The 13,093-nt window shown below is 51.8% G+C and overlaps 1 protein-coding gene and 1 long non-coding RNA gene across 7 annotated transcripts in view; one reads left to right on the top strand and one right to left on the bottom strand.

Annotated features, from left to right (window-relative positions):
- The window catches only part of COL27A1 (collagen type XXVII alpha 1 chain), a 197,103-nt gene that overhangs the window by 147,359 nt on the left and 36,651 nt on the right, over nt 1–13,093 (bottom strand). For 4 of the 5 annotated variants that reach the window (XM_083807795.1, XM_083807798.1, XM_083807794.1 and 1 more), the window contains 2 exons: nt 5,815–6,024; nt 1,780–2,078 (listed from right to left, as the gene is read on the bottom strand). In XM_083807795.1, coding sequence (XP_083663921.1) covers nt 1,780–1,835 — 56 coding nt within the window. In that variant the 5' untranslated portion in view covers nt 1,836–2,078; nt 5,815–6,024. Of the gene's footprint in view, nt 1–1,779; nt 2,079–3,229; nt 4,510–5,814; nt 6,025–13,093 lie in introns of those variants that run through there. The other variant, XM_083807796.1, reaches the window with a different exon arrangement.
- On the top strand, nt 1,047–5,808 carry LOC310885042. Of its 2 annotated transcripts, XR_014574524.1 has the most exons (4): nt 1,047–1,187; nt 2,301–2,695; nt 4,547–4,701; nt 4,977–5,808. It is a non-coding gene; the product is annotated as an uncharacterized lncRNA (long non-coding RNA). The 2 variants fall into 2 exon arrangements; XR_014574525.1 differs by having other exon boundaries at nt 4,547–5,808.

Raw genomic sequence — 13,093 nt, 5'->3', positions numbered from 1 at the left:
CCTCGCACGGCGTTAGCCTGGGGTACAGAGATACGAGGGCAGATCCAGCCCTGCTGCGAGCACGCAGCCCCGCCGGGCGCCCCTTTCCTCAACCCGGCCTCAGCGGGGTCCGACGTGCCCTGGGGCTCAGCAAGGTCCCCCTGTCCCCTCTTGCAGCATGACTGCAGATAACTTCACCGCCGTGCTCCCAAGGTAGCGCGAAGGGACCTCGCCTCGTGCCAAGTGTCTCCCCGGCACCCGGCCCTGTCCCTCGCCTCGCAGTGCTGCTCCGGGTGCCCCAGAGCAGTCCTCGTCCCCCTGCTCCCCCGTCCTCCCCTGTCGACTTCTCCATTTGTGACACAGCCACGCTCGCACGCTCCCAGGCAGGCACGGGGCTCCAGAGAGCACCCAGTGTTTAATAGGTGCAGCGGGGGGACAGTGCAGTCACCAGCATTTCCAGACACACCACAGCCACGTCCGGGTGAAAAAGCCCCAAAGCCCTGAAATTCGGTCCTCGTGAGCGTACAAACACGCACAAACTTCCCGAGGAGAGCTGGTTCCAGGCTCTGGGAGCGGTTCGGACCTCGCCACATAACTTTACACACACAGACACACGCATGCAGGGCAGGCGTGTGCTGAGCCTACAAAGGAAACTGCACATTCATCCCCGTCCAGCTCCGGCACCGCGCTAACGGGGCGGCTGCGGGGAGCGGGGTGACCCTCGGGGGGCACGCGGGGAAGGGGGGGTGGTTCCCCCAAATCCCCCTGCCCCATTTCCGTCCTTTCCCCCCATCTCACAGCCCGTCCCGGTCTGGCAGAAGCGCAGGGATCCTGTACACAACTTTTTCAAACTGCCAGGCAGAAGAATCCCAGTCCTTCCAAGGGAGTGTCGGTAAATCATCATTACATCCGACAACGCAACCAGAGGGCTTAACCCTTTGCTAGTCCCCAGGAAAATAACAACAACAACAAATTTAACAATGAAAATCCTCAAAGCTGGCCCCAGCTGCGTGAGAAAGAGGACAGGCAGGGTGTGGACCGCAATTTTTTCATGTCTCTATACGTACAGAGATAGAAAGATATCTTTGTGCGCGCGTACACGAAGCACACGAACATGCCACCACGCACCCGCCTGCCTCCCTGGACGTGCCTCCCAGCCCTCCCCATGGCTCTCCCACTTTTCGGAGGACTGCGGTGGCGATCTCCAGGTACTCGTGCCCCCGTCCCGCGGTGCAGGGCCAAGGAGCAGCGTTCCCAGCCTGCTCCCCAGCGGGGCTGGGAACCTCCCGGCTCCTGCCCAGGGTGGAGGTGCCGGGGGGACCCCGGGGAGGCAGAATCGCCCGCTGCTGCATCTCGATGCGGGTGCAACACCCGCACCGGGGTGGCCCACCCCCGGGACCAGTTCCCGGACTGGGAGCTCCTTTCCCCGGGGCTGGGAAGCGGGGGTTCCTCCAGCCGTCCCCAGCACCCTGACCCCCAGCTCCGCACCTCACCAAGGCGCTCTCTCAGCACCAACCCCACACCCCAGCCCCATTCCCACCCTCCCGCTCCAGCGTGGCCTCCCCGCTTCCCAGCCCATTCTCCTCTGCAGCCCAGGAGTTTTCACATCGTCCCCTGGCAGCAGGAATGTCTTCCCCCACCCCATCCCCAGCCGCCCCGAGCACAGCGGAGCGGAGCGGGGCTCCCTCCCGGGCACGTTCTCCCCGCCCGCACCCCGCGGGCTCCCCCGGCCCCCCAAAACCCCATTTCCCCCCGGGATGCCCTTCCCCAGCGCCGGGAGAAGTAGGACTTTGTACTCACCCCCTGCCTGCTGCTGTAGCTCTGAGTCTGGAGACCGGCTCTGATTCCGGCTCCATCACGTTTAGTGCATTGTCTCTTTCGGGCAATTTTTGCGGCAATCCATCAGAAAAAGGGGAACAGGCCGGTTTGTGGGTACATCCTTCCCAGGAGCTCAGCTCTCTGCCTCTCTAAGGGGCTCAGCTGTGTCAAAGACACCCCCTGGCCCGGACGGCTCACTCCTTCCTCCTTCTCTTCTGGGTCCTTTTGCTTACACAGATCTTTTAATCCCATTTAACTCCCTCTCGGCAGACTGCAATTACCTTGGGAGAAAGGAGAGAGAACAGAAAGTACACGCTAGGAAGCCAGGCTGGCCCATGGTTGCTGGATTTCTTGCCTCTCTTTTTTTTTTTTTCCTCCTTATTAATAGTACAATTGCTGTGATCCCTGGTTTCCAAAATCCTTGATTGAAAGTGTTTTTTTTCTTAGCTGTTACTTTTTTTTTTGGTTTGGTTGGTGGTTGTAATTATTATTTTTATTTGCAGTGCAGATGTGCCTCCCACCCCCTCAAAGATCTCTCCTCTGGACTTAGAGAGAAGAGGAAAAGGCAGATTTTCAGAAATGAAAATTATTTAAGGATGTCCCTGCTGCCTCTCTCTGCTGCCCTCCTCTGTAGTACTGAAGCACTTGCAAAAAATAATACAAAGTAAATAAATAAAAAATCGAAACTTCGGCTAGAAGAGCTGCAGGGGAGTAACCCAAGACCCCTTCCAGGCTGTGCAGAGCAAGAGCGGGTGACTCCGTGGAGGAAGGCCCAGCTCTGGAGGAGGCTGCTGATGGAGATGGCTGCTTGGCCGTGCTCACCTGCCCGGCCACGAACCCTCTGCCCAAAGCAGCTCCAGCCCAGTGCACAGGGACGGCAATGGACCCGCAGTATGAGGTACCTGGCGTGGCTTCTCCCCGTGGGCACAGCGCTTGGAGGAGGTCAAGAGCCCACGGAGGGGGCTCGGACACGCAGGAGCCCCCCGCTCCCCTCCTCGCCCTGTCCTGCTCCCACGGGGAGGGAGCGAAGGGTCCCGGGTGGGGGCATCCCCAGACCCCCTCTCCTCCCACTGCCAGGTGATGGAGGCTGGAGCCTGAGGGGCTGGGAGGGGGGAAGGAGTTTCCTTACGTGAAGTCCAGCAGAGGAAAGCAGATCCCAAGCCCACCCAGCCAGCTGTGCCGCGAGAGGGGACTTTGTGCTGGACTCGCCTCCCTTTGCCCTCTCCTCTTCCAGCAAAACCCCACCGAGCCAGGATCCCCCCAGGCCCCATCCACCGTGCGCAGCCAAGGTGTCAGGCTGGTCCCTCTTGTCCATGTTGCCCACGCCAGGACACGGCAAAGCCCTCAGCTCTGGGGGTCCCCTGGTGCGGCCGAGCCCCCGCGTGCCCCCCAGCCCTGCCCCTCGCGCAGCGTCGCTGCCTTGGGCACTTACTTGGCGAGGCGGGAGGCTGTGCAACGTCTCCTTGCAGCCCCACCTTCATTGGCATTCATTTGTCCCAGCAGCTTACAACAACGTCTACTTCTTAAAAAATACTACTACTACTTAAAAAAAAAAAAAAAAAAAAAAAGCAAAAGGAGCAAACACACGCACACAAAAAAAAATCCAAAGCACCCAAGCCCTTTCCTGCCTCCTTCCCCTTCAGTCCCAAGGTGTCTGGAGCCAAGGGGGTGCCTGCCAGGCTCAGGGCCCCTGGCCGAGCCAAGGCTCCCTGGCAAGGCCGGGTCCCCCCAAATTCAGCGGGTAACCCGAATTCCCCCCAAATTCAGCAGGTAATCCTTCCCCGGGGCGCACGCAGGCAGGGGCCCCGCGGGTCCAGGAGGGAAGGTGGGCTGCGAGCAGGAGGGACACGGATGGGAGAGAGGTGGAAATTATAAGGCTGCCCTTGTCCTTTTAAATAGCTGCAGCCAGGGGACTCCGCTGGCTGGCTGGGGTGCCCCAGGTATCCGATTTCAGCAAACAGCAGCTAATGAGAGGAGATCCAGCCTCCGAGGGGCAGGTTCAGCGCTGCCCTGCGGGCAGGGGGGCACTGGGGCACCCCTGCAGCAAGGGATGTGGGGGGGGGGGGGAGGCTGGAGGCTGCCGGGCAGAGCTGGGGGCAAGGAGGGCAGGCTGGGGTCCCTGGGCTGCCAGGGTTACGCTGCAAAGGTTGGATCCTGCAGGTGCTGAGCCAGCCCGGGGGTTTGCTTTGCATGGGTAGGGGGCTGCACGCCCCCAGGATGGGGGAAAGGACCAGGCAGAACCACAGCACCTGGCTGTGGGCCTTAACCTTAGTACTCCCCCCCCAAAAAAAAAACAACCTACAGCTGCAAGTAGGATGAACACCAACCCACCGAGTCCCTGAACTTGAAGGTTTTGCTGGGAGCAGAAAATTCAAGGAGCCGCTGGCCTGACTCAGCACTGCAGGTTTTACTCGAAAAGGTGACCTCAGCGTGGCCAAAAGTTAAGGTTTCCACCAGAGCTCAGACCTCCTGTGACGTCTCCTGTTACCAGGCGTGCTGAGCGCTTTTCTTTAATACAGACATTTGGCTGAGTCGTGGTTGCTTGCAGGGACTGTGGTTTTGCATCTCCCAGTTTCTATAGGCAGGAGATTTTATTCATACCTTTGCTCTGAAACATCTGCATTTTTCTTTCTCGCTTGCTATAATCGAGGAAGCTTTAAGCAATAACAATAAAGCACAAAGGAATTTGAAATAAGCAGTGTTATGACTGGGATAAATAAGTAACAGCCTCGCGGTCCACTTTCCTCAGGGACACTTTTCCAGAAGCGTGCAGCCACGTTACGCGCCCAGACACTTGCTGGAAGCTCCTGTGCACGGGCAGACCTGTCGCAGCGCCCTGAAGTCCCAGGAGCTCAGACAACCCATCCAGACCAGCTCTGAGGGCTGGGACTTGAGGGACAAAAGGTAGTCACACAGCGTGTCAGAAACCACTTAAAACTCTATTTTCTCAGCTATTTTTACCCCAGCTGTTTTTCCATGTTTCTCAGTCATGCATTCCTCGCTGAGAAACATATTCTAGCCAAGCCTAGAGTGTTTTAAGATTAAAGCTTTAGCTATTTTATATATATATATATATATATGCATATAACTTTGCAAAGAAACGTATGGAAATTCCTGTGCTGTTGACTATGCTTTGTAGCCTACTGTTCTTTTCTAATTTCTAACTTTTCCAAAACCAGCAAGTATTCAGAAACTGTCCTTCCCCTCAAAGAAAACCATGCTGTCCCAGAGACCAACAAGGGTCCAGCTTCCCAGAGCAAGGGACAGAGATGAAAGCAAAAAGTTGTGCTGCAGCGTTTTGGGAAGATGCACACAGATGCAGCAGGGACAGGTAACTGGTAAGCAAAAGGACTGGCAGAGCTTCAGGACCGTAGTGCTGCAGAGACCACAACGAAACACACTTGGAGCCCCAACCTGCAAATATTTATGTACGTACTTAACTTTGCTCATATGAACGGTTTCAAACCAAACACATGCATAAAAGCTTTGCTAGCATGCAGACTTAAATGTAGCCCAGCAGTAGGAAAAAGGGAATTAGTTTAAAACAAAAGGAAACCCAACATTGCTGAAGCCAAGAGTAGTGCCAAGTGAATTCAGGTTCAAAAATTAGACCTCATTCTTCAAAAAGAGAAAAGCCACAACATATGATCTGAATAGAAATATATTTAGCAGATTTATTTTTCTTTCCTTCCACATTTAAATAGAAGCCATTTTAAAATACTAAATAAACTGAAGTAAATCAGCACAGCAGTGAAATGTAAAAAAAAATATTAAAAAGGCAAGAAAAAAAGAAAAAAAAAGGAATTGAACGTCCTAGTTTAATTAGCCAAAATAAGAAAAGTACAGGGGAGGAGGAAATACCACCACACACCACACGACACTGGGAACAGAACACTTGCTTTTGACAAAACACACCTCTCTCTCAAAAAAAAGCAGCATGTCATTACTGCTTGAATAAATACAGCGTTTAAAATATTCATCCGCGTTTAGCCAGTTTCCAAAAGAACCCGCACCCACCTCTCCTCTGGGTCCGTAGCTTGGTTGAGCATCAAGGCCCTCATTAATACCGTCCCATCCCTTTGCTCCTCTCGGAAAACCAGGCGTGAAGGCACCTACGGGCCGTGGCGAGGCAGCATCACGCGGCGGTGCGCAGCTCCCAGCGCCGGCTCAGAGGACCGAAGGAATCCCAGGCACAAACCTGGGCCTGCCCTCCCGTTTCGGCTCAGCCTGCAAGGCAACAGCACTGAATTACCTTCACACAAGTCAGGAGAGCGTCCCGAATCCCTCGCTGCCCCCAGCACTCACAAGGAATTACAGGGATGTGTCTGGATATATTTAGATAAATGCCCTATTCAGATTGAGGGCTGTGGCACGACCGGGCAGAAGGCACGGGCGGTGTGAAACCCCAAGCACAGGAAAAGCCTGTGGGAGGGATCAAACAAACAGGCAAAGGCAAGATGGGATAAAGAGCCTTTCACTGCCCTCTGGGCTGAGGATCTGCTCCATCTAACCTCAGTGCCTGGTGAAGGGCTGCTGGAGCCGTAGGGACAAGGGAACCCACCCTGCGGCAAGTGCCACTGCCGCGAAGGAGTGACGGCGCTGTGGTGACGGGACGCAGCCATGCTGCGTGGCCCAGGAACGCACACTGCCTGCAGCAGAGCTCTGGAGGAGGGCTGGATCCACTCCTGTAAACCCAGCAGGAACAGAAGATTAACCCCCCACAGAACTGGGACTCAGCCCCAGCCCACGCAGCAGCATGGGGTGCGCCTGGCTGTCCTGGGCCGGGGTTGACCTGGCAGCCATGTCACATGCCAGGAGCCCAGACATCGAGAGGCCCCCAGAGAGCCGGGGACACCAAGCCCTGCCTGCAGGGCTGCACTAGGCCATCGGCACCAGAGTGAGCACCCGCAGCCCCTCCTACTGCCTCTGGGACCTTTGGGACCAGCCCAGCACCCCTCCTGAAGGGATGCGATGCCCAGTGCAGGACCTCCTAATCCCAACACGACTTTTCCATCCAGATCCTGTATTTAATGTGACCATACTGCCATTTCTCATGCTTATGAGCTCTGTTTGGGCAAACTGGCACTAGTTCAAGCCCTGGGCTCAAGTCTTTCCTGCCCTAAGGGACCTGGGCATGAGCAGAAACCTGCTGGTGAGCTTCAGGTGGCTGACGAGAAGTCTCTCCACACACAGCACAGTCAAAGACTCCATGCAGGCAGAAGCTGGCCCAGCTGGGGTCCAGCTGATTCACCTGTTGGTTTTCTCTGCCTGGCTTCAGCCACCTCTGCAAGAGCATGAGGCTTCAGCTGAGGAGAGAACGCGCAGCAGTTCTGTTCTGATTTTAGACTGCTGTCTGACATCTACTCTGTAATGCAAAAGATGCTGTGGGTTATGTTTCTTGTTCCCAGTGCACCAGGGAGAATATCGCTTATATGGGAGATGTACAGAAAGCTCAGAAGTCATATAACCAACCAAGTTTGTACCCAGTGCTATTTCCTCCCTCTCAGCAGCCTGACAAACCCCATCCCACCCCGTGCCACAGGCTAGTGGTGACATGTTTGAACTTCTGCAGCCGTTTGATGTAAAATGTTTTAAATTCTTTTTGGGAACACTAAAGGCTTTTGTCTCTTGACCGGTGCTGCAGGGATGCCATGTCTAGCAAAGACTGATCTTTCTGTGCTTTCTGGCTATGCCATATCACATCGGGCTGCCCAGCTGGCTGAGAGGTAGGAATTGCTGGTAATCATTAAACTGAGCCTTTTTCCATCGGAATGAAAGGAAACACAATGCCGCGATACAAGTCCAAGCCCACCCTTCCTAAGGAAATGATGACTGCTGATTACAATCCTGCCATACGCTTCTATTTAGACATTTAGGGAACCGCAGTGTTACAGATGGCTGCGAAGCCGATAGTTCAACTGATGTTACAAGCGCGTGGTGTCAAACTTACAGGTAAGCCACAACAGGGTAGTGCATTGCATACTTCCAGGGGAAGATGTTCCAGGGAACAGCTCCTAGTCCCTGACTGCCTTCATTTGAGGTACCAGGCAAAGGCTGCCTGGTTTTGGTAACATCCCATTCACTTGTTTGTCCAAAGCAGATTCCTAAATTTTGTTTAGGGATTATTCAGACACTGGTGCTGTGGGAAAATACAAAAGAGCCAGCACTGCTCGGCAGTTCCGAGCAGCATCCCTACATCTAAGCACCAAACAAAGTATTCCAATGTTTTTGGCACTGCGTGGTGATCCAATTCAACACTCTGAGCTGCACAGCACATAACCAAGGCTGGTTTTCCCCTCTTTCCATAGAAAAAAAAAAAACACAAACCCAGCCCACCATCAAAATCAACACTGGGCTGCTGCCAATGGAGCAGTAATTCTTCCACAGTCTGGAGGCTTGCTAGTTAAACGCAGTAATGCACCAGCAAGCACAAATGCTTTTCCCACCGCCATGCCAAACGACCCCGATGGGCTGGCGGAGGTGGACCCGTGCTGAACTGGGCCAGGTCAGGTAACAGGATCTTTCTCTAAAGAAACAGCACACCTTTTCTTCATGAAACAGAACCACCCTGAGAGCGCCGTCTCCTGCAGCAGGGATGGATGGTACCCCAGTGCTTACCAGTGCCTGCTGATCTAATTCATTTCCTGCAGGTTAAGGACAACTACCACTGTGGTTGCTGCTACAACAGCATTTTACTGTGGCAGGGAGCACAACCTGGTGTTTAAAACTTAAGTCAAAATTCTGCAAGTCAGACATGCACACTGCTTCTGAATTTTTGGCTGCACTGCCCACTTCTAGCGTGCTGTCAGCTTTCTGGACATCCCAGGAGCAGTGACGTGGGTGTGGATCACTGCTTGTGCAAGCACATGCAGTGCAGAACTGATTTAGGCACGAGCAGCCTGACCTGTTCTGAACACAGCAGACAAAAACTAGTGGCTGCAGGCAACACTGGAAGGTGTTGACCACTGAGATGTGCTGCGTCTGGTCTGAGAGGTGCCTCTGGCTCTGTGCAGTCGGGTGCCTGCACGTGGGGATGCAAAGCTTGGCCAAGTGCAGCGGGAAGGCCGAAAGCAGAGCTGGACCCTGGCCTCCGCCAGGCAGCAGGATGCAACGCAAACGTCTGGTTCTGTGCACGACAGACAGATTGAAACAAAGCCTGAGTCAGATTCTGAGCAGTTTCAGTGGGAAGGGGAAAGGAAGAAGAGCCTAGAAAAAGCCAAAGCAACTTTTTCTTATGACACAATGTTTAAGGCAAAACTATTTAAAACAAAATGAAAACAAATGTTCTCCTTTTTTTTCCTTCAAGTAAAACATGATGCATTTTTAGTGTCTGATTTGATGTTGAAAGTGGAAAACTGTCAGCTCCAGCCGCTGTAGGAAGGACAACGCCTGTGTCCTGCTGCTGGGCAAGCCTGTGGGAGCAGCTTCTTGGTAAAAGGGAAATCATACCTGCCTTGTGGCAGGAGAAACTGAAGTGGAAATAAGTGCACGACAAAACAAAGGAGCAGCGAGACTAGATGGAGCTGAGCATCTCCTGGACTCCACCCTGCATTGGGCTCACTAATGGCACCAGAAACACTCTTTATTTTTACAAGCAGAGACAAGGATGAGACGGCTCCTCACACGTACACACGCATGTATGTTAAACAAAAGCTTGTACTCAAGTCTGAGGTGTCAGCTCCAAAACAACTTGATTTGTGTAGTCTGAGAGTAACTCCTGGATACAACCGAACCAGAGCAGGGAATCTCTTCACTTAACCAAGCTAAAACGTGCTGCCGTGACACCGCTTCCTCCAGCGACTGCAGGCAGCTATTTCTGCAACCAGCTGCTCGAGGCAGTGCTTCGCTGCTTCCGATGGGAAGCGATGCGGCCGGCTGGTGAGGAAGAGGAGTCGCCTCCTTTCTCAACAGCTGCATGGCCTGAAGCCGTGGTCAGGCTCTCCCCTGCCTGGAGGGGGCCGTGGCCGAGGGATGACAGCTAACCCAGATCTCAGCAGAGCTCGGGGTTGGTTTTCACTATCCTGGTGACCTGCAGGGTGACCTGAAGCAACTTAAGCCACTGCTTTTGTGCCGTTACATTCTCGTCTCCCGAGTGAAGCTTGTGATATAGATCATTGTATGTATAAAGAGGTTTAAGACCTTCAAACGTGAAGCGCTGCCAGCAAACTGTTATTACTTTACTGTGCAGTTGGCAGCGGCCTCTCCTGCAAGAAAAAGTGTAAATCTATTTCCCAACCAGCTTCTACATTCACCACAACCTGCCGTCATCCAGATGCACAGTTCATTAGAGATCATTTAGTTTTATCTGGCTGAAAAGTCCCATGTAAAAAAAAACCTGCTGATTAAGCACACAATTCAAATACATCTCCTGGAGTACAGCAGACAATTCCTAGCACTTTATCTGCACTGTCTGAAACGCAATCTGTGCCACTTAGAGCAGAACAATGCTCGATTTCTTCATACTCCTCTTGAATTGTTAACACATAAAGCAGAAACACAGCCCATTTTCACTGAGAAGTTCTCTTCTGACATACTCGGTATGTTAACCGAGGGCATACAAATCTGCTTCAAAGCTAATAGGCTCTTTTTCTTCCAGCAAACACACTTCTTCACATCTATACACTCTTGCTCTCTCTCTCCACTTCAATAGCAATAGCATTTGGTAAAGCTCTCCAAACTGGAGCCACTGCAGAAAGACTGTATTTACTTATGTTTGGGTAAGAACTAATAAGAGACCCGGTTGTGTCTCAGCTCCTCCAATTCCAAAAGGAAAAAAAAATCAAGTCAATATTTATACACCCACTGGTGAATTAAATCCCCTCCTCCCTGGAGGAGAGGAAAATAAAATGAAGTGATTGAAACAGGTTTCATGGAAGGGGATTTTTGTTTGTTTGCTTGTTTGCTTTCAGAGCTTGGGGGATTTATTTATTTTCCTTGTAATTTAAGTGCAGTCGTACTGCGTGGTGTGCATCGGGTCAGCTTCGCAGTGGGATCTTCCATTAAAGACCAAGAGCTCAGGAGCCCTTGCATGCTCCCCAAGGTCTCTGATGGACACAGGCTCGGGTACGTAAGGGGCTGGCCCGTCCCCATCAGCTCAGCCCTGATGGAGGATGAAGTTGCCGAATGACAAATGGTTCGTGTTCCAGCGGGTTAGATACAGTATAAACAACTCAATCAGCATTGCTTGAGCTCTCCCAGCATGGAGATCCTGTCCAAAGCCTGTCAGGGCCAACAGAAAGCCTCACACTGACTTCTCTGGCCATCACAACATGCCCTGCTTTCACCAGGACTTCTCACCGGCGTAGCCCCACGGCTAACTCCAGCCTTTCCTGAGCAGCTCCTTGGACGAGGAAAGCCCTAACAGCATGAGACAGGCTTTTTGCCTCTATGACAAACTGCTTTGCTGGCCTTCTCCCTCCACCCACATTAAGGCTGTAGGACTTGTCTGTTCCATATGATTCATAAATCCTCTTATTAAAGGGATAATCAGAGCAGCAGGTACTATATAATCACCCATCAGCGTGGCTATTGAAGGTAGTTTCTCTCCGCCAAAGGCAAATCCCCTGAACCATGCACCTGGACCAAATCCCACACGGCCCTACAGTGCTCAAATTTTCGGTGTGAGCTGCCCCACGGCAGCCAAGCAGAGCACTGTGTGTGCAGCATGACTGGCATCTCTGTACCATGAGTAAGACGCAACAAGAAACCTTTTAGTTATGTTTTCCTATTAATGTATCTATTATATTGTATTGTATTGTATTATTGTTTCCAAAGAGGAATTCTGATTCCTTTTGCACAGGATACCTGAGGCTTTTACAGGACAAAGTCTCACTGGGATGCATTTCACGAGCTGCTGGAGGACCTTCCTGGAGTAGCTGTTCTAGAGCAGGCAGCATATCCACCTTCCTAATGTGGCTTAGGAGGATTTAAATCACCAAACTCGTTCTTCACCAAATATAAGTTGACAGAGTGCCATGACTGCAACTGGACATCCTCCATTCACCATGTAGAACCAGGAGCACATCTGTGTATATTTGCAAACAGAAATAAATACACAAATACTGCAAACACTCATTAACATCCTCTCCACGCCTTGAGAAGAAAATACATCACAGGGGAGTGAATGTCAGTAAAGTAACTTTGACTTTACAGTGCAAAGCACAGCAGAGATAAACACAGCAAGTTCCAATTCACTGCACTGTCTTGGTCCAAATGGGGCAACTTCTGCCACTTTCTAATGGCAAATGGGCAGAGATTCGCACGAGCAGCTTCAAACAAAATCCAGCATTTCCACTGCTCAATTACAGCAACAGAACTTCAAAGAATTTCAGTGAGTTCAGCTGAAATTTATGTTTGCGTAGCAGCACAGTGAATTTGGCCCTTATATATTTTAGAAACATAGCCAAGGGAGTAGGTTCTCCTTTGCTCTACGCAGTAGCATCACGATAGAGGGGCCGTTGTGCAGACCCAGTCGAGGCATTTTTAAGCCTGTTCCCCATCGGCCAATTCCCCAAAGTCTCTGGGACTGAAGAAGCCTTGTGACTGACAAGGGTTACATCAGGGTCAAGTTTTACACTCCAAAAACGAAGGGAGATCACTGTTTACTCTCCAGTTTCTCAGAAAACACTCAAATCCCTCTTCATATGGAACATCTCATTTGCATGTCATCAGCAAACTTTTCCACTGGCAAGCCTGCCATGCTTCAACATTTTCTTCATCCACAAACAAAAAGTATGCTTTATCAGTGTCATCTTGCTTCACGGGCAGCTTCAACACCTGCCTTTCTTCTCTTACGCTGTTCCTCTCAGGGATTTCTTTATTATGAGTTCACATTAAACTATTTCTTGTTTAGATTTAAAAGGACAAATTTTAATCTCAGTGTATCTTGAGATGCTTTTCTCCAAGCTGCTCCGACCGTGGCTCCTTTCCCACCAAATCCCACATTTAGCTTTCAAGCCAGACCAAAATTCACTGCAAGACTTGCATTAATCAGCAGAATGGAATAAGAGGGACTAGTGAGTGTTTTGCATCTCCAATGTCCCTAGCAGGCAACAACACTTTGTTAAATCTCCTACGGGGCTGTGCGCCAGGCGGAAAGCCCTGCTGCCAAGCGGCTCCCGTGTCCTTGGGCACTGACCGATGGACATGGGCAGTGTGGCTCTCACCTTTGCCTTGCTCAGAGCAACAGGCACAACACACCCAAGCAAACGCACGATGAACAGGTCATCGGTCCTAAAAGCGCTTTGATGTGCCTAGCACGCCTTTCATCATGGCATCCTAAAAGCGCTTCGCAATT

Source organism: Anser anser (genome assembly GCF_964211835.1).
Source record: "Anser anser genome assembly, chromosome: 21".
Classification (NCBI taxonomy): domain Eukaryota; kingdom Metazoa; phylum Chordata; class Aves; order Anseriformes; family Anatidae; genus Anser; species Anser anser.
This window is presented reverse-complemented; position numbering and strand designations above follow the sequence as displayed.